General features: G+C 40.8%; 1 protein-coding gene across 1 annotated transcript in view; it reads right to left on the reverse strand.

The window, feature by feature from the left end:
* Positions 1 to 26556, reverse strand: part of PKP2 (plakophilin 2) — a 39113-nt gene extending 12557 nt beyond the window's left edge. Inside the window, exons 1-6 of the mRNA XM_015629333.2 lie at positions 26282 to 26556; positions 18567 to 18679; positions 15318 to 16009; positions 10734 to 10872; positions 8006 to 8213; positions 3592 to 3769 (exon numbers count right to left, since the gene is read on the reverse strand). Coding sequence (XP_015484819.1) covers positions 3592 to 3769; positions 8006 to 8213; positions 10734 to 10872; positions 15318 to 16009; positions 18567 to 18679; positions 26282 to 26489 — 1538 coding nt within the window. The 5' untranslated portion in view covers positions 26490 to 26556. The remainder of the gene's footprint in view (positions 1 to 3591; positions 3770 to 8005; positions 8214 to 10733; positions 10873 to 15317; positions 16010 to 18566; positions 18680 to 26281) is intronic.
* Between the last annotated feature and the right edge of the window lie 8 nt (positions 26557 to 26564).

Genomic DNA, 26564 nt, shown 5'->3' on the forward strand with positions numbered 1-26564 from the left:
TCAATTACCAGACAACATTTTGGGAAATTCTATTCCCTTCATGCCTTGCACAGTTCAAACATTCACCAAGGAGGGAAAGGTGTCTGGGATCTACTTAGTAACTAGATGTGCCAGGTTTCAAGCTGCTTGTTGGAAGTAGTAAAATTCCTTTCAGGATTTGGGGGAGCAGATAAACTGGAGAGGAGGCAAGAGGAGATAAGAATGAATGGAAATAAACTTAAAGGAATGGCAACGCTATGCAAGAGGCCTTGGTTCAAAGACTTATTATCACCAGTCATTTGTTTTACATTCTCCCTTAGAAGCTGCCATTACGAGTCCAAGGTTTTCAACACACGGGGAGAGCTTTGGCTTCACTTCTCTCCAGAGTAAATGGAAGCAGATGTTTATGCAGCCTCCTGGGCTGAAGTGCAATGATACAATTTCCTCCAAATGCAGCTTTCCCCTGTCCTTGTGGGTCACTGCGTAATTCACAAGAAGCTCGGACAGGAGCTGGGACAGACAAACTGTGAAAAATAGTAATGAAAAAGGAAGGATGACTTTTATTTTGCTGGGTAAGCAGAGGGAGGTTAGCTGACTACCCTAGAAATTTCTGTATCTATAGCTGACTATATCTAGAAATAGCTGTCCAGAAAGTTTTGGAAAACTAGAATACATAGGAGCACAGGGGGCTCCAGTTACAGGGCAGCTAAAAGGGAAAGCTCTGTAGTGAATTGCAGCAGCTTCAGCACTTAAATTAAATGTTTTGCAGGGGAAAATGTGATAACTGTGTATAAATCTGGGGAAGTTCAGCAAATGGAACCAGTTTGTTATCAGCTTTCAAGGTGTGATACAAACAGCCTTCCTGTCAGAGGAAAAGTCATGCCAGAGGTTCACTTACGTATATAAGTAATATTCAAACCATGCATTGTACATGCTGCTGGGATCTTATCCCTTCAGACTCAGAGGAGTAGGGGGGAATTGTTCAAAGATTTTTATCCTCTGTATTGGAAATAGAAATTTTATGTGTAGGACTTTCAGGCCAAGAAGAAGTGACTTTACCTTTAAAATCCTACAGGACTTGTGTACAAATGCCTGTAACACTCCCCTAGATAGTTTAATACACCAATTTTACTTGTTCAGCTTATTGTCAGGCAACCAGTGAAGTCTGTTGATTTGGCCTACTCTGTGGGTCCAGGCAGAGTGCTTTTTATTGTATTTCACAGATAAACAACACTATTACTAATTTTAACTGCTAATGCAGAATTCCATGGTGTCCACAGCTTCTTTTTATTACATAAAGTTTGTGACCTGTGGTTTCTCTAAAGCTTTGCTTCTCACAGGGTTTTAAGACAAAAATACAGACCCAGAGAATGGGATTAACAAATCCTTTAACGTCAGACTTACCAGTGACTGCATGCACTGACACAGGCACCGAGGTTCAGGACCCCACAATACTTCTGGCAGTAAATGGGGACTGGTCTGGTCCAAGCACTCACTCCAGTGCTTGGAAGTACCTGCAATATTATCTGCTAGATGTGGATTCACTTCTCCTGCTGCTGTTTTCTCAAAGAGGATGAAGGAAGCTTCAATTTATAATCTGGTAATGGTGTGCTGCAGTGCACATGCCCCACCAAATGCTTGTGTTGGGTTTGGGCTGTGCTTGTCCCTTTCAGTCAACAGTTGTATGGAAAATTTTGAAAAAAATTGAAAAAATTCAGAAGAAGTTCTGGCATTCTCCTGTAACTAAGTACAGTACTATGCATAATGTATTGCACTTCAAAGTACTATTTTTACCCTCTAATAGAAGCTGCAGGCTATAGACTTTATCAACATGCCCAACAAAAATGTTAGCATCACAAAAGGGAAGACTAATTACAGATTTATATTCTGGCAAATAAGCAGACTCTTTAAACATATTCACAAGTAACATTATTCCCTCAGTGCACACTTTTGTTACTTTGTGGTGTGCTTTTTATTGATGGAGATTTTATGTTATTAATACATAAGGAAGGAATACCTCTAGTGACCTAAGCTGGGAGGTGAGTCAATTTCCAGAGAAGAGATGCAAACTGATTAATCTTAAAAATCTCAGCTATTTAGCCTGTGAAAATAGGTAAGCCTCATTAAAAACTATTCAGTGCTAGAAAGTATGTGGCAATCCTGCAGATCATCTTTACCTGGGAGTTTGCAAGCCCTTCTTTTTCTATTTCTAATTTTCAGTGTCTAAACTCTTAAAAATCGGAAGGACTAGAAGGTGGACATCATATTTTTAAATCAGGTAATGTATCCTTAAGCACCTACATAAGGACAATTTTAGAGATTTTAATTAAGGCTGGAGAGCTCACAGGGACTCTGGAGAAGCCCCAAGCACTGACTTTGTGTCCAGAGTAAGGTTAACCCAGGAATCTACTTTCATTTGAAAGAACTCAGGTAATGTTATACCTTATTCGTCACATAACAAATTGTGAAACAAGCTCAGGAAGAGCAACACCAGGCTAAACTTGAGAGTGATCTGAGCCCCCCTTGGCTGCCTCACAGGGAAGAGACAGCTCCAGAGTCCAAACACCAAGAGAGGAGCACCAGACTGGTTTCTGCACAAATGCAGCTTGGGCTAATTAATATGAAGCAAAGACAACCTCCTGCACTTCCTAAACAACAGCATTAAGCATTAGCTAGAGAGGTTTTATTATGGGTGGTTAATGTTTCTTTGTATATGTTTTTGAGTCATGAGAGTAAACAAGTTACTGATTACTTAGAGATGAAGTTAATTAGTAGTTAGTAGGCTGATAAGAGTTGCTGCAGAAAAAGGTGTATTATTGTTGAGTATTTTAGCTTACAATTCATTTGTCTTCTGAAACCACACAAGTCAGATACAGAGCTGTTTGCACAGGAAAAATCAATGCCATACACATACAACTACTCTGCCACAGGACATGTCAGCAGAGCAGGCAAAACAAGCAGCTTTCCAGCCTCCAAATCCCAGACTTAATTCCTTGTACTCGACTGGAAGGGGTTTAAATCTCTGCCTTTGCAGTCATACATTACTGTTTAGTCAGTTCAAATTATGTCCTTTTGCGCATTTTTAAATGTGTAAACTTAATGTGCAATGACTTTGAACTCACACAGGGCCCCATTTTATAGACTGTTAAAGGTGCTTTTATTGGAGATGTGATTTTTATACTTCAGCCATTTAGGGGTGTGCTCACTGAGGCCTTTGGTGTTTGTCTGTAGTAACTGCTACTGTGTCCGAGAGTCTATTAGCAGATTGCAATACTAAATAAACAACTATAAATCTATTCCTCCTCCTCCTCCAGGCTGCAACTTGCTTGAACTTGTACAAAAGGCTGGACAGAGCTTACTCTGGTATAAAAAGTGCCTTTTCCCTAATTTAAACTGGATCACTTTCTAATCAGTTTAGGCAGAGATTATATGTTCAAACAAGCATCTTTGGTAGCAGCTGGAAACAGAACACTTTGATGTGCTTGTAGGTACCATGCCCCTTTTCTAAGTCATCTATTTGTGATTGTGGCTCTGTGTATTTAACCAAAAATAATTGTGAAGACCTGTTTTGTCATCACTATTGCTTTGGGTAGTTGTCAACAGAGTGCTCACCTCAGGCATCCTGTCGCATTGTAGAAGATATCAGGGTCAGGTAGAACACTTGATTTTGGGTAATCTCTGTCTGGCCAGCCTGAGTAGGGGATGAGGACAGCTTCAGTCAGCGTCTGCAGGGCTTCTCTAACCAACAGGTGCTTCAGCTGGTCATTGGAGGACAGATTCCACAACAAACCTGCAATATCCACAATAAAATCAGAGAGGGAAAAGGACTCCTCTGCACTTTGAAGACCTGATCTCATACCCCCTGATGTTAATGAGTGAAGAGCCTGCCTGGCACTGATAATCTGAAGAGTAGCAGAAGGGACTGGTAATTGTTCACCAGCTCTGATCCAGGGACATGGAAACAGGGCAAAAAGGGGGCACAGTTATCCATATGTGAATGAAATAAAACCTCTACATGGTCAGTCTAATGTCCAGCCAAGAAGTGCAGTTTTCCACAGCTCTGCATTGTCCATCTGCCACAATCACCTCTGTTACCAAAGCAGCAAAAGCTAAGGGCAAGCAAACTCACAAAAGGGATAGATGGGAGGTGCAGAGAGTTTACAGAAAATCTGCTGGAAGACAGGAGATGCCCATTACCAAGTTTCTCTAACACTTGACAGCAAAATTTCTCATAACAGGGAAAGCTGCTAACACTGGTTGTCTGCTACTGTCCAGACATTAGTCACTAAACAAATCATTAAGTAATGCTAAAAACCTTGTCTATTCACAATCTCCAAAACAAAGTTCAAATATAATCCTGAAGAATTTATCAGGTTCCATTATGTTCTATTCCAATAGACAACAATTCTTTTTAAAGTATTCTTCCCTTGGAAAATAACACGTATTTCTGCTTTTGACTACAAAGACATTCATTGTCCCTCCAGCCTGCTGCTCTAAGTTTCACAGACCTCCTCCTCCACACACTGGCAGAGTATTAGTGAATGTTCCTTTCATCAGCTCGCAACAACAACAACAAAAATGTTTCTTTTGTATCTCCTTGCACTTTGAATTTCATTTCAGGTATTGTGAGCAATAGTAAAATCAAAACAAAAGCCAGCCAGAGGCAGCCCATTCCTTCTTCTGGGATCAGCTCCTCGGCCCCTGAATCAGGGGACAAAAGGGAGAATGCACTTTTCTGAAGGATAGGTAAGGCTTACAGGAAATCAGACAAGCAGTCCAAAGGGCACTGGTAAGCAGAGCAGGTTAAGACAGAAGGGCACAAATGCAAGGAATGGCACAAGGACAGGATATACTTTAAAAAAGAACAGATACATTTGGAATTACAGGCAGATACTTAAGAGTTGTCAGAAGAGAATCTGAGATACAGCTCTCACTGTAAATTTTCCAACAAAAACCCTACCTTTACCCACAGGCACTGTCTCCCTGTGCTCAGGATTCTCTCAGTGGTATTCTGGGTGTGGATGAATTTGTGCACATTAGAAAATGTCTTTAGGAGTGGATTGTTTCCTTGCACCTATGCTATATTCTTGGAAGCATAGTTTTCCCTTAGATGGTTATTTGGAAAAATGGGTGGGGTCTGCTTTTAAATTTACATTTCTTTTAATGACAGCTCTGCTTGTGCTGTAATCTTCCCTGCAGGAAAAATTTTCTTTCATTTCTTATATTCATGCTGCATGATAACAAGATCAGGAGGTTAGCTACTCCCTGGAGGCTCACCTGGCTTACCTACAAAAGCTAAAATCTTTTGGTTCTTTCATGCCACAGCCATTTTACTTTCTGTTCCTCAGTATGCTCTCCAAATACTATAAAACTCCAATCCTGTCTTAAGTCCCGCTCTGTCTCCAAATGACATCCTCTCCTACAATTTAGGAGAAACCTCACTCCTTTCCTAAGAGATTTCTAAGTAGCTTGTGTGCCAAAGAAAGGACAAAGCCTCTGTTTACTTTATCTCTATCAATCCTTTTGTGAAGCTAGCAAATTCAGTCAAATTCAGCGATCTTGGGCAGGTCTGATTCCCCCTGTGAAGAGATCATTTGAGCACAGAAATTGCAGAGAAGCTCTTTTCTGCACGGGGGCATTAGGCAGACTGGTCCACAGCACCTTTCAAATCCCTATCATCAGCACAAAGCTGCTCTGCTGGGGGCAGTGGTTTGGTGTTTTCTGTGTGCTCACAGCCTGTGAGGCAGTCACAGTACTTGCTGTAATCAGCATTTATCTCACACACCCTGGCTGCTCTCAGCCTTTTCACAGCCCAATACAAGGCACAGTGTGTGACTGGGCTCAGTCTGTATTCCTAAGCCTGGGTCTTGAAGAAAATACAGGCCATCAAAGTATTCTTTGAGAACATTTGGTAAAATATGGATTAATGTTAGGCAAGTGCTTGTCTGTATTAACACTGATGGTCCTAATAATCCAGTGACCTTTAAAGATAAGCTTCTAAGGCTGAGATTTACTTATCTCATGTGCACAAGTACTATACTTCTGACAGGTAATGAAGTACAGTATCAGAAAACTTCTGTCTCAGAGTTTTAACTTCCTTCTCTCCTAAAACTTCCTTATCTTCATATACTTTTGTCAGATGGTACCATGCTTCCCACACAGCAGTAGAAACAAAAAACTTCCCTCTGCTGAGCTTAGACATATTTATTAATTAATACAGCATGCTTTCAATCCTTGGCCAGGAGTCTTTCACTAGAGTTCATTGAGGTATTATCAGGTACAAAGATGATTTTACTTAACTCTTACGGGGAAAGGCATTTAGCTGAATATGATGCCATGCATTTAGAAGTTCCTAATTTGTAGTCAAAGTAGGCAAGTAATATGTATGATCTGGAAAGACAAATGGACTTCTGGTGCTGACCAAAAGTGTAAGACCAAATCTTTGGTCTAAGACCAAATCTTTCACATTAACCTTTTCCTAGAAGTGCACACTTCAGAGAGACTGCATGCATGGATATGATATTCCACTAGTCCTGTATGAAGTCAAAGGCAATGCAAGAGGTGAAATCCATTCCTCCAGACTGCCCCTTGCTCTTGTAGGCTCCTTGCAGCTTGCTGGGGAGCTGGGAGAATTGTTCAAGTGATGGCAAAAAGCATTTCCCTAGTGGCATTTTCACTAAGGTACCCAGTGCATTTCCTCCTGCACGTTTGATCTTGAACAAAGCAAGAAACACTTCTCTCTTGGTGTATTTTTAAAGTTATCCTTTGCAACTGACAGGCATGAAAGCACATCATAATATTTTGCTTTACACCAAGCTACATCACCCTGCTTGGCATAAATATTTTTTTGGTGTCTCTTTTTGTTTTGTGAGTAAATATTCACGTTCAGTGACACCAGTAATTGCTGAAAGAAGATCTCTCTTTATCCATTTCTACACTGGTGAAGGGGAAGACAGTAATATTCACAATATACATGTGAGTTATCAGGCACAGTCAACATTTTTGTCAGAAATTATGAAACTGCTTGCAGGGAAGGAGCGCTGGCTTTCTGGCCACTTTACCACCATTTTCACTGCTTCCCTCAATAGTGTGTAACAGCACTGAGAGTTAAGGCACTATACAGCAAATTACTGTGTGACCCAATTCTGCAACTGGTGAGTGTGAAAAGCTTGAAAACATTTTAATGTTGCAGAGCTGCAGAACTGAGCTAAAAAAAGAGTGAACAATACAAAGCTTTGTTCTCCAACTTAGAGAGCAGAGTATTTCAAATACTTTAAAGAATGCAGAATTACAGAAGGTCTCAACATGTTTTTGCTTCAGGACAGGGCTGCTTGACAACTTCAGTATCTTTTCACGCATGGTTCCCTTAATAGATTTTGTTCCTGGTGTCTTTAAAGATCACTTGAAATAAATCCCCATTCACTTATTCATGTTTTCCATTTATAAAATATAAGCCTGCTCTTCCTTTGCATGCTAATTAGAAAGAATGTGGGTCACAAGCAGTGGAATTCCAAGAGACACACTATGAACACACAGGACTGCAGGGATAAAGTAGGAATCTGGGGCAGTGGAGTTTGTGGGGAATGGAACAACCACTTTCTGTCCATGGCACATGACACTTCTGGGTGACAGCCTTCAACAAGGAACTTCCAGTAGGCACTGTCAGCACAGAACCAAAAAATGAAGGCTGAGCTGCTGTGCAAGCAGCAGGCATTAATTATAGTACCAGGCACACCCAGGGAGCCTTTCTTTTCTGGAATATCAAGGATTTAAAGCTTCTTGCAAGCAGACTTACTTAATTTCTGAAGAAGCTTTAACAGGGGAAGTTCCAGTTCCTAATCTCTTGTTATTGACTGAAAGAATGATCTTGAGTAAGGACCTTGGAATTTTACCCTACGGGAGTTGCTTAGAGTAGGTGACAGTGTCTTTGTATTTAGTCACTAAACACGGGCTTAAGTAAACAATCATGTACCTCTCCCTGAAAGCTTTTGCACTGCTTCATGCTTGACTGCAGAGAAAATACTACCTGTGATTTGCTTCTTGGTCTCTATATCCCTGGTGTGCCGGAGCAGGCGGAGCAGGAGTGGGATCCCTCTCTGCTCTGACACCTCCAGCTTGTTGTCATTGTCCTCAAACACCAAGTTTCTCAGAGCACCACACGCTGCCCTCTGAACGTCCTCATTCTGAACCTCAAGGAGCTGTAGAAGTTTGGGGATACCACCAAGTGAGAAAACCTGTGAGGAAAACAAAACACAGCAGAGAATAGTCAGATGCTGTAAATGACAAACTCCACTCTCCCCCTGCCCCAGCAAATGTTTCAATAGTTATAGCGACTCCTTTCATTTGCTCCTGTTTGAGAGAACTTGAAGCACAGATCATTAATCATTTGGACATGACTATTAACTTCTGGGCTTTTGTATGACTAATACTTAAGACCCACAACTAGGAGAGGCAACATGTTTTCATAATTAATATCAGAGAATGATACTAAATCTCTTCCAGCTTTGCTGCAGATTTGTACACTCTGACAAGACATTTAATCACTCTGCTTTTTAGCTTCCGTGTTGGTGAAATGAGTATTTGAGATTTAATTCTGGAACAGTTTTGAGCAGGTTTTTACTCTTCCTCAGCAACCAGCCTGATGAAAAGACTGTGTTCTTCCCAATGCACGTATTGAAAGTGTATTAAAAAGCAATACATTATACTTAATACTTCTTAACTGTGCCACACAGAGTAAAAACAGTAAAAGTAAGCTCCAAAATGTAGAGCATTAACCATTGTTAGCCAGCTATCTACTGAATTACCCACATTCAGCAAAGACAACTTTTCAGTGTTTAAATCTTTAGAAAATGAGGTTTTGGCCCCAAACGAATGAAGGATTTAAAAGATGTTACTTAACAGTAGCTGTATGGAAACAAATAGTTTGTTGTGGTGAATGAGGAATCCCATACAAACTGTGATATGCCACAAGCAGGCCTGAGCTGACTCAGGAATGAATCAACTATGGGAAGGACCTTACATTAATGTATGATTGTCAACCCTCTCCTCCTCAAAATGCAATATGGTTTTTTTGACAAACTCACCCTTGTGCAGAAGCAACAGCACATGAAAGACTCAGAAATCTGATACAAGTGTCTTAAATAGTCCAGAGTTTGACGATAGAAAGGATACAATACAACTGGCAGGTGTTGGCAACAGGAAGAAATGGAATGTAACAAAGCCTTTTGTGCTGCAGGGAGTAAACTACACAGCCTGGCAGCCTCTCCTCTCATCCACCTGTACAAAAGGCACCGTTTCTTTGTCCTGCTCTGCTGACCTGATTCCCCCTGCAATCACCTAAATGCCAGCAGAATGGAACACAGGAATACATCCTGTGAGGGCAGTGGTGCACAGAGCATGCTGCAGGCACATCAACCTGTTTCACTGCAGTAGGTCAGCCCTTTTGTCACCAATACTGTAGTTGTTTGGGTTTTTAAAAAATATTTATGCAGACCCTCTCTCAGTGATTTTAAGGCATTTATACCTCTTGTAAAAGGAGTGCTATTTCAACCTAATTTGTTGAGAATTTAGAACAATTATTGACTGGTCCTTCTAAATTTTCATTAGTAGACAAATACTGAGAAGTTCACAGAAACAGATAAACCACTAGACCCACAAACTCTCAAGTATCAGGGAACAACAGACAAAGAATGCAGGCTGAAAGGCTGAAAAGGGGACACGAGACCATGCCAAAGTGATGGGTGCCAAACAGAAAAGTTCATTATAGGATATGTGGGATAGACAGGAATATAGGAAGCAGCTTCAGGCTGACTTCTCCCATCTCAGCCACTTATTTTCCTGGGAAGCTGCCTGAGAGAGGTCTGTATAATAACCCACTTTCAAACATTCAATTCTGAAGCTATGTCCTCAGTTTGAAGTTAAAGTTGCCACCTGTACTGTTATTTTCTCCCAAAACTGACTCTGGCATAGCTCAAAGCAAGTCAAAAGGATGGAGAGATGTTTGGCTGTCACTGAACTGGACTGCATGCACATGATTATGGAGGTAAGGCTGGGATTACCGAGCATACAACAAACCAAAGCAGGTGAAATAATGTTTTTTTAATGGTTAAAATAAATTATCTCCTTACATTTTAATGTACAGAATCATTCAGCAGGAGGGACATATTTATGTTCAGTAGTGACATTTAAAGAAAAGGAAGAAGAGAATATTTTTGATGTGCCCTTTAGAAAAACTTGTAAGAGACTTAACAAATTTCTTGTAAGAGACTTGAAAATTTGGTTAATCTAAGCAATGTACTAATGCATGTGCACAGTTCCAGTGAGCCCTTAACATTTTTGCTAACCCATGGACTTTTCTAACACATTTGTGCAGTCTTAACAAACCCTCAACCTTGGATAAATTTACACTGTATTCAGAATTTTCTTTTTTTTGGGATATTTCTGCATGCAAGTCAAAAATGAGACAGGAGCAACTATATTGACAAAAAGTTCAGACTCCATGATTTATAAAGGCTGAAAGAATTAAATTTGTTCAGCCTGAAAAAGAACAAACTGAGTGGGAATACACTGAGTGGGTTCAAAAGCATCTGCAGCAATACACAAAAATGCATTTTAGGGAAAATATCTAACATCAGTATCCTGTAAGGTTACTTGGACTGCCTTCTTTCTTTTCATGCTGGCACATGTTGCCAAAAAGTATAGAATCTTATTTTCTCTACCTGATTTTAACTGGCAAAAAAAATGGAATTACTTACTTTTCTCCTGGCATCTGCTTTTTGGAAGCACTCATGCTGTATGAAAGTCACTGCAGCAAGGATCCTGGGGGTGGACTGGGTATTTTCACTCTTCAGTATACTCACTGCACGCTCCAGGGTCATCTCCATGTCTGGGCTCCTTAAAAGTACAGAGAGAAATCTAGTGAAAAAAGACTGCAGAAAAATTATCAGTCTTGTAAAACTAGGGGTTTTGTGTTTTCCACGTAACTCTAGCTTTTCTTAAGAGATTTTTTGGCCTTTCCAGTAGCAGAAAATACCATAATGGCTTCAAGAGATACTGATATTCAGGGGAAATAGAAAGTCATAAATAGAAGTGTAGCTCTGGAGAAAGCAAGTCATGCTTTAAGTTATAATAACAAAATGGAAATATCAGTGGCTGTTTCTATCCAGTGGATGAATGAAGAATGTGAAAGAAAGGATGAAGAAGTGGAAGAGGATCAAAAGAAGGCCATAACCATGTCAGAGTGACTATTACTGGCCATGAAAATACCTTGATGTTTTCCTCAATAGTGTGGTGATTGTTTTTTTATATTTGTCCTTATGCCTTTCATCAGTGTCTTACTTCCCAGTCTACATCTATTGCAGGATTCAGAACCTCCTTTTTTCAAAAAAGGAAGTTGTTCTTGTTTGAAATAGATGGAAAAAGCCCTTTTTCAGGTGGGAAAAAATAAGAATGCCACTCATTAAACTGAGTATGTAGAGATCCTGTGGTAGGGAGTCTGTAGGGAGTATCAAAGCTATGTGCCACCACTTCCCTTCCAACTTCCAGCATGTTTGCTTAAATGACGATTGTGTTAGACAACCATATAAAAAAATGGAGAGAGAGGTCACCAAACACATTTTTTCCCCAGTAAATGGAAAATAAAAAAAATTAATGGCACAATCTTTGGCATTTGATCTGGGACAGGTGGTTATGCTCCCCAGACTTTTTATTTACTTTTGGTTTCAAATATGCTGCAGCCAGATAAAAAAATGGGGAGAGAAAAGTTGACAAGAATGTGAGCATTCTATTTTTTTTTTTTTAATCCAGATAGCTTTGTAGTAGCAGATGTGCCACAAGCCAGAAAAGGATGAGAGGGCAGCCTGTGGCCCACTGCGAAACAAGCAGTAATTGGCCTAATAATTTAATAACTCCCTACTTAATAGCTTAATAACTCCCTACTGCAGAGCTACCAGAATCAGAATGATTTACTTGATAATCATCTCAGTAAATGAATCTGTAGCTAAAAATTTTAACCCAATTTTTACATTAAAATGAGTACCTGAGAAATATATTAACTAAAGTTGAAACTTTTTTTTTTTTTTTTTAATTAGCAGAAATATTAGATAATAATTAACAATGCTCAGAAAAGTGGAATATGGAAAATTAGCCATATCATATTTCTTCTTTTTACTCTGGAGTGGAACTGAAAAGCAGGCTTTTCAAACTTTGGTTTTAGTTACATTTCTTAAATCAGCAAAGGATTTGAAACCATATTATAAACCTGCACACGTGACCATGTCTACCTGTTGGAAAGAGCAGTGATTCTGGATCCTTCTGACCAAACTCAGTCACCTTCTGTGAGCAGGAGACATCTCTGATGTACTAAATTGTGGCATTTCACTGACCAGCAGCTGAAGAGGACTACAACCACGGGCTTCCCAAGGTCAAGGCTGATGCATGAGCTGACCCCTCAGGGCACGCCAGAGAATTCATGTGGGAACTCAACCTCAGGATGCCAAGGGTGTCACAGAGGAGTAAAAGTCCATCAGGAGCCACTGCCAGGCTGGGATGGACTCATGGACAGGCAGACAGCGCATTTCTGGGTGCTGGGGGTGTAGCTCTGCCCTGAGAGTGACAGCAGCTCCCCAGACATGCAGTTATCCCTCCATGCTGCAGGCAGAGGGTTTCCCTCCTCTTGTGCACTGCCACACTTGGATTGCTCTCCATCAGATAAAAATAACATTCCCTAGTGTTTTATCTGGCAGCAATAAGGGATGCAATGCCATCTCTGACCCTCAATGGTATCCATAAAGCTGCAGCACCCTAACTCGTGTCAAAATAGAATTTGATGCAAAGATCCCGTTCCCACCCTCCAAGTATTTACAGGCAAACTTAATTAGCTCTGAGGCTCACTGGCACATGAAGTGACACCAAAGAAATGGTCAGCCAGGCAAAGCTTGTTAAACAACACAATGACAGATTCTGACTTCACCTTAATTGCCAAAATAGGCCAGTTTTGAGACAAATACACACATAATCATTTTGTGGCAGCTTTCAGCACATTTAGAGGTCAGATTCTGTAAGCAGCTATTTCTCAGACAGATTCAGGTTGAGTCTCTCTCTTTTCTAAGCTCTTCGTCATAAGGATGCTCTTAACTGATTCACCTCACCAGAAGATACAGAGATAGCATCTCTGTACTCTGATTTTTTTCTGCTTTGCTTTCATAGCATGAGCTAATTCTTTTACAGGAAGTTTGAAAATACTTTTAGATACACTTCAAGTGCCATACACAGCTGGTCCGCTACTTCTCTTTAACCTTACACAACTATTTTACATTCTCTTAATTCACCTGGAAAGGCTTAAATTGTGACCTGCATTAAAAAAAGTACAGATTTCTGGAAAAATTAAATTACTCCAAAAACAAGCATATCTTTTTCTTCCCCTTTACATTACTAAGGAAGCAACAAGTAAGGTAGCAATATATCAGATATATGCAACCTTAAAATAAGAGAATGAGAAATAACAAGATAACTGAGAGTGTCTACAAACTCCTTGAACTGAGAGAACTTCCAGCAAATGCTGAACCTAAAAACTGACACTTAAGGAATTATGCTGTCACAAAGATTTCCAATGGATCAAAAATCTTCCATCTGAGTTAACATGGTCACAATCAAGCCACTTGCACAATGATTCAACTCTGATTTTTATATTTGCAGGTATTAAAATACTTTGGTTGATGCTTGTACAGACAGACAACCAGACTCCAGTGTCTGCACGTGCAAAAGAAAAGTCAAAATTGCTCCTACATGTAATTCAAGATGAAAATTGTTGGTTGTGGCTCAGAAATGCATTCAAGAATTTGCCAAAAGTTAAGCAGATTATTAAACCAAGGGGATGTATGTTTGTAAATTCTCTTACTGATAAACAAAGTCCTCCCTACTGATAAACAAAGCCAGATATCTATTTTCAGTATTAGTACTCCAAAATCTTTAGCTGTTGTGAGCTCTCAGATGATATTTCTGGACTTACTAGATGCAAAGTCCGAATACTTGAAAGTCAACATAATTAATGTCAGATCTCTTAAATCCTGCATCACCCAGAGATGATAATTTCAATCCAGACTAGAAGTGGGCATAATGCCATATATACGTTTGCAAATATAATGATAACACACAACATGTAGTTGGCAACAAAAAATATCTGATCTGCACATAGCAGTGATATCAGGTGATGCTTTTTCTCACACAGTAAGAAACTGAGAAGAAAGATAAGTCTTCAGAAAAATAAACTTAGCAGCTATACAGTTATGGGGGAACAGCCATTTCTTAGTAACACTGTTGTAAATTACACTATGATTAAACAGAAATTCTAGGTTCCTATTTGAATTATAAAACAACAACAGAAACCAGAATACACATGCAAGTAACCATCTCCTGTACACCAAGTGGCTTGTCCTGTCCACTGAAACACAGCAACTCTGGAAACATTCAGAATTATTCTAAAATAAAAAGATATTCACTTCTGAGGGGAAATTCAGAAAGAATAAAATTTCTCTTTTGAAAATGGAACAGATTTTAAACATTCTGAAATTTTCTCTGGAAAGGAATTTTTGGTGAGGGAACTAATTCTGGGAACAAACATGAACAAACTTTTCAAGTATTTTAAACCATTTTCATGAAGTCTGGGGGCAGATTTGGGACTTTCTGGCATGGAGCTAATAGAGTTTCAAACTAAGATAACTCCCTTGGAGCATGTAGGATCTCCTGGTAGTGAGAAGCTCTGGGGTCTTGGGATTCAGAGCAGTTTGTACTTGTTCTAGGGATGGACGGTGCTACAGAGCTAAGAGAAATTTCTGCCTGTGTTCTACCAGAAGTTTATAAAAACTAAGAGGTGTCCTTGAAACCATGAAGGATTTTTAACTGGAAACTCTCAATTTGCCAAAAGCTGTTCCACTGGTACACTTCTGACCAGTTCTTGTGAGAACCAGTGCTGACATTGTATGGGCTCTTGGGAGCACAAAATTTACCAGTACAATTTTGTGTATTGTGACTTAGGTTGTAAATTACTCAGTGACTACTTCATGTCTCCTGATAAAGCTTAATCTTGTCAAAAGGGGGTCCCAAACTTCAGCAGGAGCTGTAGACCCTGCACTGTACTTACACATACACTTTTTGTCTCCTTTCCTCCGTTACACTGGATGTGGATTTTTGAAGGCAAATCTATTTTCAGCCTCCTCTGCACTGATATTTCATACATGGTGCTGGCTGCTGAACCACAAGCTATCAGTTTACTTTCTAACAAACACGTTCCTGTCAGCAGTGTCAGCCCAGAGCCAAAGCAGGTCCTGCACTGTGCTTACCCCAGCTGAGATCCATTGAGGGTCACTTGCTCGCTCTGCAGGAAACCATTTCTCCCTGCTGCGGCCACAGCAGCTGTCACTGGCATCCTCTTCCCATCCGTTTCTGCAGTGACACTGGCTATTGAAGCTGGCTGGGAAACTTCTCTCCTGCTCTGTGTGTTTCTGAAGGCAGTTTGGTAGAAGCTGGACCTCACAGACTGCCTGTTCTGAGACACGTGGGACGCGGTCGGGGACCTCACTTGTCCCGTCGCGCTCTCCGCGGCCAGGTAGTTTTCCTTCTCCAGGAGGTTGGTCATGCTGCGGCTGTTGCCAGGCCGGTGGTACAGCGGGACAGCGGGGCTGGGGTAGACACCATCAAGGACAGCATCACTGACCGCCCCCATGCGGGACTGTCTCTTGAAGGAGCGTCCCCTGTGCACGGAGTCGCGAAGGCTGTAGCCAACAATCTCGGAGCGAGCGTATCTCGGTGGCACAGTCCCAGCGGACCTCAGGCTATCTCCGTGCCTCACGGAGAACCCAGCTGCAATCCCTCCATTGTAGTGAAAATCACTGGACACGTACGCCAATCTTTCCGGATTTCGTTGGGGTGAAACCTCCAGTCTCCTCAGAGGCTGCCTTTGAGCTCTCTCCTCCACCGTCCTGTAAGTGATCCTTGTCCCCCAGCCATTCGTGTAAGAGGACGGGGAGGGAACCTATTGCAGGGGGCACGAAACAACAGCAGCCACAGTAAGGTCACAGCACTTCAGATTAGCAGCAGAGAAACCAAACCAAACCAAGTAAAGAAAAAAATTCTACAGCCTGCTCTCAGAATAAAAGAAAAATAAACACATGAACGTCACCAAAGCTGTGCATCAAATGGGATCCTGCCACACTTCTCTGTACCTCACTCGTGAAGGCAGGAAGAAGTACAGTCTAAACATCAGGAGACAGACTCTAAGCATCCAGTCTTCTGTCATGAACTCAAAATAGTTGCATAAGTCAATTAAGACAGGTAATGAACAGAGTGATTACTAATGGAGATTTTTCTGTTGAAACTCCTTGGGGATTGACACCAACATCTACTACTAAAGCTAAATTCAAGGCTGTCTAATAGACAGAAGAAAATTAATCAATCAGGTATAAAAAATATTATACTCAAGTGTCTGCATATTGATAATAACCTTTTTAACAGAAGGTTATTTAGCACTCATGTTCATGTGCAGTAGGAGCTAGGAAGAAGAGGTAGTCCCTTCCCTGTTTGTCTAGCCTCTTAAAAATTAAGGAGATGGTAAAACATTTCAGGAAAATTAAAATGATCATTTCACCATTTCAGTGACTTCCCTAATTCTACAACTGGAATTTTAGACTATTTCCTTTTTTTCTTGTATCTAATGGGGATAGACTGTAATGGATCATCACCCTGCTTTACAATTTTCTCATTTCTAAACTCAACAAATCCATTGCCAACCTTTCTTTGTAGGATGTAAATTCAAGATTCTCAATTTCTGGGTCATTTAAGGCCTCTCAATTTTTATACATTGTCTTGGTCTCTGTATTAAACTCCATACTCCAAAACCACCCAGAACTAAATCAACTTGGGACACTCTCTGGCCTTGAAATAGAGGAGTCATGGATGATTTTTTTTAAAAAAAAAGTAAGCATAGGGGCATACAACCATAAAAAGCCCCCTATTTTCCATTTCCATGTTGTGTTAAAGTGTAGAAATATTAAAGGCACTTTTTAAGGTAAAACAGAGAAGTTTACACAAGCTATGAATTGAAAGAACAGTGCTTAGCAGATAGATGCCAGACTGAATTCCCTTAATTTCACTGTTGAGGAGATCCTGAGGGTGATAGCTAACTCAGAAAAGGAGTAAAGGTTAGATAAACTTGCAGGCTCAGGCAAAGATCATTGGATATATCTATTTATTGTCAGAAGTTATGCAAGGATAGCTTTACCTGTTGTTTGGGGATAATTCATGTTCTTGTCAAGTACCAGACCTTGTGGCTTTTCCCACAGGACACCTAAGTCTCTCTTTTCCTCCCACCCCCTGCCTGGTAAACGATTATTTTCTTGTGATTCCTATGTCACCTCCAGATTTCTTTTTGTTGCTCTCTCTGGAAGGAATGGATTCATGTCAAGTACTATGGACTTCAGAACAGCTGAGAGTAGAGGGTGGGAGGGCAGAGAAGGAAATGCATTTAGGTAAATGCTTCTCTCTCTCCCCATACAGAAGCATCACCATGCTTCACTGACTGTTCCAAAGCTGGGCTATTTCTTTGAATGACAAAAAAAGACATGTTTTTTCTTGAGTAATCTAAAATTAGGAAAGAATTGCCCCCTTTATACAGTTATTTACCACACACATGTTTCTGCTCTCAAGCCAAATTGCTTTCAGTTTACTAAACTGATCATGCAGGAGCTTTGCTATTGAGCTGGGTTGCTTTCCCAGTCACTCCTTCAAACAGGTTCACACCAACTATGAGCTGTGTCACAAACCCTGCAGAAAACCAATTATTTATCTCAGCATTCAGGCCATGACCCCAAGAAAAGCTGGTCAGAATAGCAAGAGAATTTATGATTAGATGGATCAGAAACACCATTGTATTGCAAGGACTGTACTGCTGGAATTCTTGTAATGATAAAACAGGTTACAACAGGAGTATTTTAAATAAAGGAACCATTTAAAAAAGGAACCATTCTACCTTGTGAAAATATAAGTATTTGTGAAACCAAACCAATCTCTTTTCCTTTGGTTTTGGATGCTTAATTCTGAGATACAGATGTGCTGACCTGAGGAGCTGTCTGGTGGGAGGGATGCAGATCTTACAGTGTTTGCCTTATGGAGTGTAAATGCAATTTTTCATTTTCTAACCTGATGCCAATTCTCACAAACCAAAGAGGACTGCCAACAACCCATCTGTATGGCTGACTTGAATCTGGCTACTGGGCTCTGAAGCCATTGGAAGCAAGGGAGAACGTGAAAAGAGATTTCATTGTAAAACCCTCATTTTCTAAAAATCAGATTTTAAGAAGAAAACAAACAAGCAAACAAGCATTGTAACACCATCTAAATGGAATTATTTGTGGCAACAAAATAAATAAACTAATACTAATAATAAATAATAATAAATTATTAATAGAAGATTCTAATAATATAATAAAAATAAAAATAGAAATAGAAATAAAAATAAAAATAAATAAATAAAATAAATAAATAAATGTGTGTGATGCTGTATTTATTTCTACTCATTGTCTTCCTTTGCTCACCTGGTTTGCCTGGTAATATGAGAAACCGTAGGGAGACCTTGGTGCAAAATCATTCTCGGTGATCCCCATGTTGTAGACACGCTCTGGTACACTGGATGCACGGTGCAGGCTGCCTGGAACCAAACATTAATGTCAGTAAGGTCTTACCAAAACATGGCATAGTTACAGAGGATGATACACACTGCTAGCAAAAGGTAGCAGTCAGCACTGACATTTATATGAGCTGAAAATTGAAGAGGGAAATGATGGAGGGACATTTGCATTTTCCTGAGGATTCAAGCAATTTTTTTTTTCCAGTTCCCCGTATACTTTACTTAATTTTTAGCTTTTAGGAGTCTTGTGACTCGTGCAGCTATGAAAAATGTTTCAGCAAAGCAAGCTGGTATTTTAAATGTCCCAGATGAGAAACTGATTAAATGCTGAGAAACAGTGTCACTGAACTAAGAACACTTATTTTGCACTGTAACCACTTTGAATGTACATGCAAATCTATAAATGCATGGTTTACACCAGCTGACTATGACATGCAAATTACACAAGAGAGGAAAATACTGCAGCTGTAGATTAGAGCTGAGAAACACGGTTTGATGTCTGTATCCGCTACTGTGCACCCTGGATGCAGATTTCACCATGTACAGCTGTAAACAAACAGCACACACTGAGTACAGACCCTTTATTTCACAGCTGTCTGCCTCAAATCCTGCTGTTTCTTCTCCCTCAGGTGCTAATTTAATGACAATGTACTGGAGCAAATAATGCTTCACTAACCTTCTCCCTGCTCTACCCAAACAGCACAAAGAGTCTGCAAACAAACTATGGCTCGTGGCGCCGTGAAGTTGGGTTGTCCAGTGACACTTCAAATCTACACCTGAAAGGTTCACTAATCCTACAAATAATGTCAAAGATCCAGAGTTTATCTGCTCTGATTCCTTTTTTCCACGAACCAGCTCTGAAAATAGAGCAGCACATTGTGATTATTTCTTCCATTAAAACCCCAAACAGGCCAACAAAACCTTCAGGCTGTTCCATTTTTTCACCAATAGAATGCATTTTCAAAAAGTGAGTGCTTCTAGTAACAAAACTTTCAAAAGCAACAGATATTAATGAAAGAATTATTTATGAGATTCCATGTTACTATGAGGCTCTGAGTATAGGAATATAATTAACACAGGTCTAAAGCGGTGAAATAGGGGTTGAAAGCAAGACCTCAAAGCAGTCTGAACCAGGCTGAACAGGCAACAGTGGTTGATAAAGAAGTTAACTGGCCATCAATTTCCAAAATATTAAATATTACCTGAGATACTACAGAACAGAAATCTAAAGAACAAATCACTGACTTGCCCAAACTGCTGAAGACCAGATTTGTGTATCCCATGGCAGACTGTGATAATTTGAGGCCTAATTCAATCATAAACTGCAATTATTTTGCTTGTATAATCATACTTTCCAATTCTCTGATTTTGGCAGATTTAAACACGAATGAGGTGATTTGTTAAGACACATTCACAGTAACTTCATGTCATGAGAATGGAATGGTGCAGCTTGGTAAAATCCATGATTTGGATTGTAGTAATTCCTTCCTCACATTACAACGTTACCATAGCCCAAGGATTACCCGAGTACATAAGAAAGATACAAGAGGAAACTGCTCTCTTACACTGCAAAAAATTCTCAGAAATGTGCACCAACATCCCAAATCTACAAATTTAAATGGATGTCTCATTTGTGACATGTAATTCCCATAGCAATGTACCCTTTCAGGTGCCCAGTAAAAGTCCATCTCAGCTCAGAGAGCTTTTTAAAGATTCACTTTCTTCATTGCTTCATATTAAAGGACTTTTATATAATAAATCTTGAAATAGAAATACCCATAAATTTCTGGTTTTTTACAGCTTGTATTTTTTTTTTCCTGATTACTGTACTTAGTGAGAAAATATTCTCCATTATCTACTTAGGGCATAAAAGCCCTTTCAACAAGTAATTTTTGTATTTTTTAGGTAACTCTAAACTTGTCTTTATTAAAAATAAAAATCCAAAAGTGAGGATAAATTAAAAATAACAAGACAATCTATTAACTGGTTGAGGATAAACTACATACCTAACAGTTCCCTCCTCACAAAAACAAAATACAGCCAATCAAAAGTTGTACCATTATCTTTCAGTCTCCTTTTTTCACCTTCAGTCTTCCTATGAAATTATCCATCAGTAAAAATTTTTCTGTCTCAGAGACAAACAGAGTATATGTCAGCCTATGGCATGCCACTCTGCAGTTATGTCTTGCTTGCTGTTATCACACCAGTAAATTATTTTGCTGGCCTTTTACCTGTAGATTTATTAGGCAGACATAAAAGGCATGCCTTTTTACTGTATGCTGGTTACTTGTGCCAAAAGTCAGTGTGTTAAAGGAAAAAGGGGGAACTGAAATGCTGTGCCTTTCCAACAGCCATGAGAGGTGCAGAAGAGGTGACCTGATCAGAACTTGCCTGTGCCAGCGAGGCTTCTTTCAGTTTATTTTCACTGTTCTACAAAAACCTTACACACCCAGAGCACTGTTCTGTTTGATTAAAAAAAAACAAAACAAAACATGAATCATTACTTTTAAAAAATTTTATTATGTTCTCATTTACTAATAGGACGAATACTTTCTGACTGTGACTCTCAGAGTTTCAAGTCTCACAAAAACTCTCTCCTCAGGAAATAAGCACATGATTCAGCCACTCATCCACAGGGGACAAACACTGTGAGAGGCCATACGACACCACACTTGATTTCCAGCAGCCAGTCAGGAAAAAAATGGGTTTGCTGCAGGCCCTGCATCGTGTCTGTCAACCCAGAAGGGTATTTTGGACCACTCAGGCATCTCAGCCAGCAGCAGACACCCATGTGTGGGCAGTTGAGTGGAACTGCTTATCATTTCCCTGTCCGCTGTCAGTATGAACTGCAGCAGCTGAGGAACACCTTGGATGTGGTCAGTGCAGGGGGAAAACCCAACCCCTCCGCTCTTCTCCTCGCCTAAAACAAAAGCTGTGCAGAAGTCACTGATATTGCAGCAGTTACAAGAAAATTCTGAGACCAGGAACAATAATTACAGTATCAGGAGGCAGCAGGCTGTACAGATGACTGAGCAGAAATCCCGTCTGTCTCCAGAGGCTCCTCTCAAGGCCCTTTTGTTCCCCTGGATGTGACAAGCCAAACACCTCCCGAGCCCTTGGGAATTTCTCCCCAAAAATTACTGCCTATGGCTGCAGACAGACCAACCTAATGCTTGCTTTGCTCTCAAAAACAACAATGACAACAGGCACCTCTAAGATACCTGGGAGATGAAAAAAGACAATTATCTCCACTAAGGAGACAGAGATATCTATCACTAAGGAGATATCAAATAAATCATGTACAGTGATAACTCTCTCTTGTCACAAGTCTTTTCCAGCACTTTTCTATTTGAATGGACACCACGAAAGCCAAATTTTGGCTTTGAACCTCTCAGTGCAGTCATCAGTGTAGCTGTACCTGCACACATCAGTCTAAGAGGAACTGAGGGGCTGTCACCCATCCCGAGTGCCGTCCTGCCGAGGGCTCCCTGTCCACTCCTGCTCACCTCCCCCAGCAGGACCCTCAGCACGCCAGGACTGGCACCTTTTCATCCTTTTTTCACACTTCAGCACTCAGGATGGACTGAGATAATGACATTTAATAATGGCATATCAAAACCATCACTGAATCCCTTGATCTCTGCATCAAAGAGCCTTCCTTCTGATTGTGCTCCTTCATCGCTCTGCCAGCACATGCCTGGTCCCAGAGGAGTTTTTCTAAAATTTTGTGTCCACTTTTGTGTGGGTTAGGACATTTACACAAGGGTTTCAATTTAAGAAAAAGATTTCTTCTGGCTCAGGAAGCAGAGGCGAGGAATGTAACAAAACCAACAAAAATTGAAAGTCAGTATGGATATTTTTTTCTACTTCCTTATCCCAGACAGACAGAAACAGAAAATTACTATGAAACAGTTAACGTGCCAGCATTCTACAAAAGAGAAAGCTAAGGACAGAAAAGCACCTGAGTCCCTAAATGCAACTGGAACAAGAAAATACTAAGAATTTAAGAAATTAATAAATGTGAGGAATAAATAAGTCTCTGATTTTCACCATCTTATATCTGATGCTGTTCATTTGGAAATCACATAAGATTGAATTCTGCTTTTATTTTTTTGTTTGTTCTTTTTATAAACACACTGTGTTTATAAAACCTGTTAGAAAAAGAATCAGCTCACAGGCAGCAGTTCATCAGGCCTTTTGGCTTTGTATGATACTTTACTCCATTCTGCCCTCATTTTTTACAGTAAAGATCTAATAAGGACGCCTTAAAAAGCCAATCAAAATCCAAAAGGAACAAGATCAGAGGCAAGTGGACTCAGAACAAAGTTTAAAAGATTCCTACAATGTACATAAAATAAAAACAGCATCTGCAACAAAACACCAATCATTAAAGTCTGTGATTCCAAATGCCACTTTTACTTCGGTAAGGTGGAACTACCTACCATTGTATTTCCACCCTTAAACAGCATCCAGAAATTTGATATGACTGCTTTATTTGTTCAAAACTTGTAAAGGCAGTGTAATCTTTAATTTATAAAGGCTCAACACTGGATAAACTGGACAAATTGCAGCTGTTGTTGAACTGCTTGTAAAGCTATTAACGAGGCTTGACAACATCTTGAAAAGAGTTGAGGACATATCTAACTTTGATCATTTGGCAGCAGGTGGAATCCTCAAATCTGAAGATTACCCAATTTCTTGTATCAGAAAGAAACACACCCTCCAAAAGGGAGAAAAGGGCATGAAATGAGAAATAGTATGGGGATAGGAGGAAAACCCAAGTTTTTCCATATAAAAGTAGTGCTGAAGGCTAAGCAGGCACCTCTAACTTGAAACTCTAAGGAGAAATTATGCTGGCTGACAAACTGCTTCTTGTGGCTTCAAAGTTTCCAGCAGAGTCAGTAGAAAATGGGTGTGCACCCATGACACTGGGCAAGACCTTTCCTACCACTGATTTTTCATACCCAGTGGTTATGTGCTTGGCTAATTTTAGGCATGCTTGTGAACACTGTGGTTAGGTATGCGCTAAGTACCTTGCTGAGCAGAGTCTGAAACACTCCTACAGACAGGACAGTTATATCACAGCTCCTGTTCCCTCTAAATCTTTGTAATCCTCCCCTGCAACTGCAAATAATATAGGAACCTTGATGACTGTAGTCAGAAAATGGCTATAATTCACATAAAAGGATGATTTTGCATGTAAAAAAGGGCATTTTTAAAAAAAGTTCCCTACACATCAGAATTCAAATGTTTCTCAAAGCATGGTCCAGTTTTGAGCAAGTCTGTTGTCCTGGTTTAGGGCAAATTTGTGAAGAAACCTCCGAATGGGGTCCCTCCAGAAAGCAAATTCAAGCAGCCCCCACCTGGTTTGGGAAAAGATTTTCTTGGAGAAAACCAGAAAAAAACTATTTATTTAACCAGCAAAGTATTCACAAGCATGAAAATTGAATGATACTAAACAATAAAACCTCTCTCTGTTCTGAAGAGATGGCAAATTCAGAAAGTCCTTGTTGTGGGGTGTAACTAGGCTCACTCAGTCCCTCATCAGTCTCTCCTGCATCCCAGCCCCTGGTGGGCCACAGGCATGAGATGTTTTTCTGGGTTTTCAATCCAGAGTAGGTTTGAATAGTTCCAAGAAAAAGAAAAATCACAGTCTGGGGAACTTCTCTGCCTCAGCTAGCTAAAAAACCCCAAAAAACTAAAAGCAAAGGAGAGTTCTGTCCTGCTGTCTGTGCTGCACACAGCACAGTCCAGGTGAAGGATGTGGGGCAGTGAGTGCAGGTTCTGAAAAGAAACTTTGAGCTTCTTCTTTTCCCCTCTTCCCCCTCAGAACCAGCCTTAAAAGTGCAGAACTCAACGTCCAGCACAAACAGAACAGACAACTGGGGAAACAAGCATCATAAAGTCACCCTTGGAACATCTCTATAGAAAGCACATGGGGACACACATGCAAGTATGCATATTTTTCAGGAGAGCCAAAATGTTAAATGCAAGATTGACTATGATTTTATATATATATATATATATGATTTTATATATTGACATTATATATATTCAGGATATAGACAGATAAACATGTATTATACATATGTATAAATTTATGGAATGCATTTCAGTTTTGATTATTTCTTTCCAGAGTTTTGCAGTGGGACTAAAAATCGTACAGCAACTTCCCCATAAAAATATGTATGAAACGTCTATGAAAGAAGGAAAAGTTCATTTTCTGCATGAACAAGACGTGTTACAGACATGTCATTTTCCACCTCTTATCCTGAAGTTTAAAAGTTTTGGTGTCACAGAAATGCAAGGGCATCAAATACTTGACCTTTAGAAAAACAAAGCAAACCAAGATAACTATCCCCAAATACTTTAGGTCTGTTAATGTATTCCAGAGAAGCCAGGATGACTTGATAGCACGGGAACTCTGTTTTCATAGTGTTTTATGCATCATTTAGAGACTTGAGCTCACGTTCATGACACCGTGTCATTTATAAACTACTGCTTAAAAAGCTTTTTGCAGGCTCTCTGCGGAGAGAAAAATAAATTAAGCTACTCTAAAAGTGTTTAGAAACCATATTTGAATGGCAGCAGCCAAGCTAAGGCTTGGCTTATTAGTTTATAACAGGCTTATGCATGTTTATCTGCACGTTGCACACCCATAATGTGATTTGTACAACTGATTTTTACAAGCAGAATATGTCCATTTTTGCCATGAGCTGTTGTTTGAAACAGAGGCCAGACAAAGAATAAGAAAATATTCGTCTGCCTGACAAGACAGATGAGTGAAGTATGTTTATAAAGACTTTTGACAGCTTTTAGCAAATGAAAGTTGACAGTTTCTTTAAGGACAAAGGAGTAACAGGGCATGTAGCCAGTCATATCTTCCCATTTAAAAACGAAATTAAAGTTTCATGGCATATAAAGTTTTCATGAATAGTTAAGACTGAACCCTTCGAGCACCTTGCCTTTAACCCTCAGCACCTGGCAGTCACCCTGTCAATGCCTGACACTGTGGTCGGGCTCTGCTTGGGGCACAAGGCGTGGCTGCAGATTTCCTGACGGGTCCGGCCTTCTGGCCACCAGATCTTGGGAGCGAGGGATGATTGACGCCAATTTGTACCACGCATGTCAAAGAACGGGGTAAATAATGCCTGACGGCATTATCGTCCTGTGCTTCCCATTCCTGCCTTTCCGAGAGTTACTCTTCCAAACTTTTATTTATTTATTTTAATTTCACGGTTAAATAAGGCAGAGCTTTTCCTACGATTCTTCCCATTCGGCTTCGCAGACAGGAGCAGTGGGTAAAGCTAAAGGCATTACAATAGGCACATGAAGCTGCTGCTGGATCAGGAGAATTTCGGCTCGGTCCCGCCCCCGGGCAGCGGAGAGCCCGGAGCGGCCCCGCCACGCACCGAGTTACGGCAGAGCTCGGCAGGGAGAAACTTACGACTCCCGGCGGTGGGAAGAGAGTAAAAGAAAAGGCGGCAGAGCCACGATTTTCTGCCCGAGCAGCCGGCAGGGCGCAGGGCAGGGAAGCCGCGGACACGGGGCCGGCGGGGGTCGCGGTCCCTTCCCGTGCTCCCGCCGGCAGCGCGGAGCATCGCGCTCGGGGAGGGCACTCACCATTGTACAGCGAGCCCCGGCTCTTCCTGGCCAGCGTCTGCTGGACCTGCCGGTGGATCCGCAGCGCCTTCTCCTCCCCGGCGCGATCTCCCGAGAGTTTGAGCCGGTCCTCGGAGGGCAGCGCCAGGCTGGAGCTGTCCAGCTCGCCCAGGATCTGCTGGCCCAGCACGGTGCGGATGTAGCCCTGCTCGGGCCCGCGGCCGGCCATGGGCACGGCCGGGCTGGGCTCGGCTCCGCGGACCTGTTGCGCCTCCGCCGCTTCCCCAGCGCCGGGCCCGGGCCC

Source organism: Parus major, chromosome 1A, assembly GCF_001522545.3.
Source record: "Parus major isolate Abel chromosome 1A, Parus_major1.1, whole genome shotgun sequence".
Lineage (NCBI taxonomy): Eukaryota > Metazoa > Chordata > Aves > Passeriformes > Paridae > Parus > Parus major.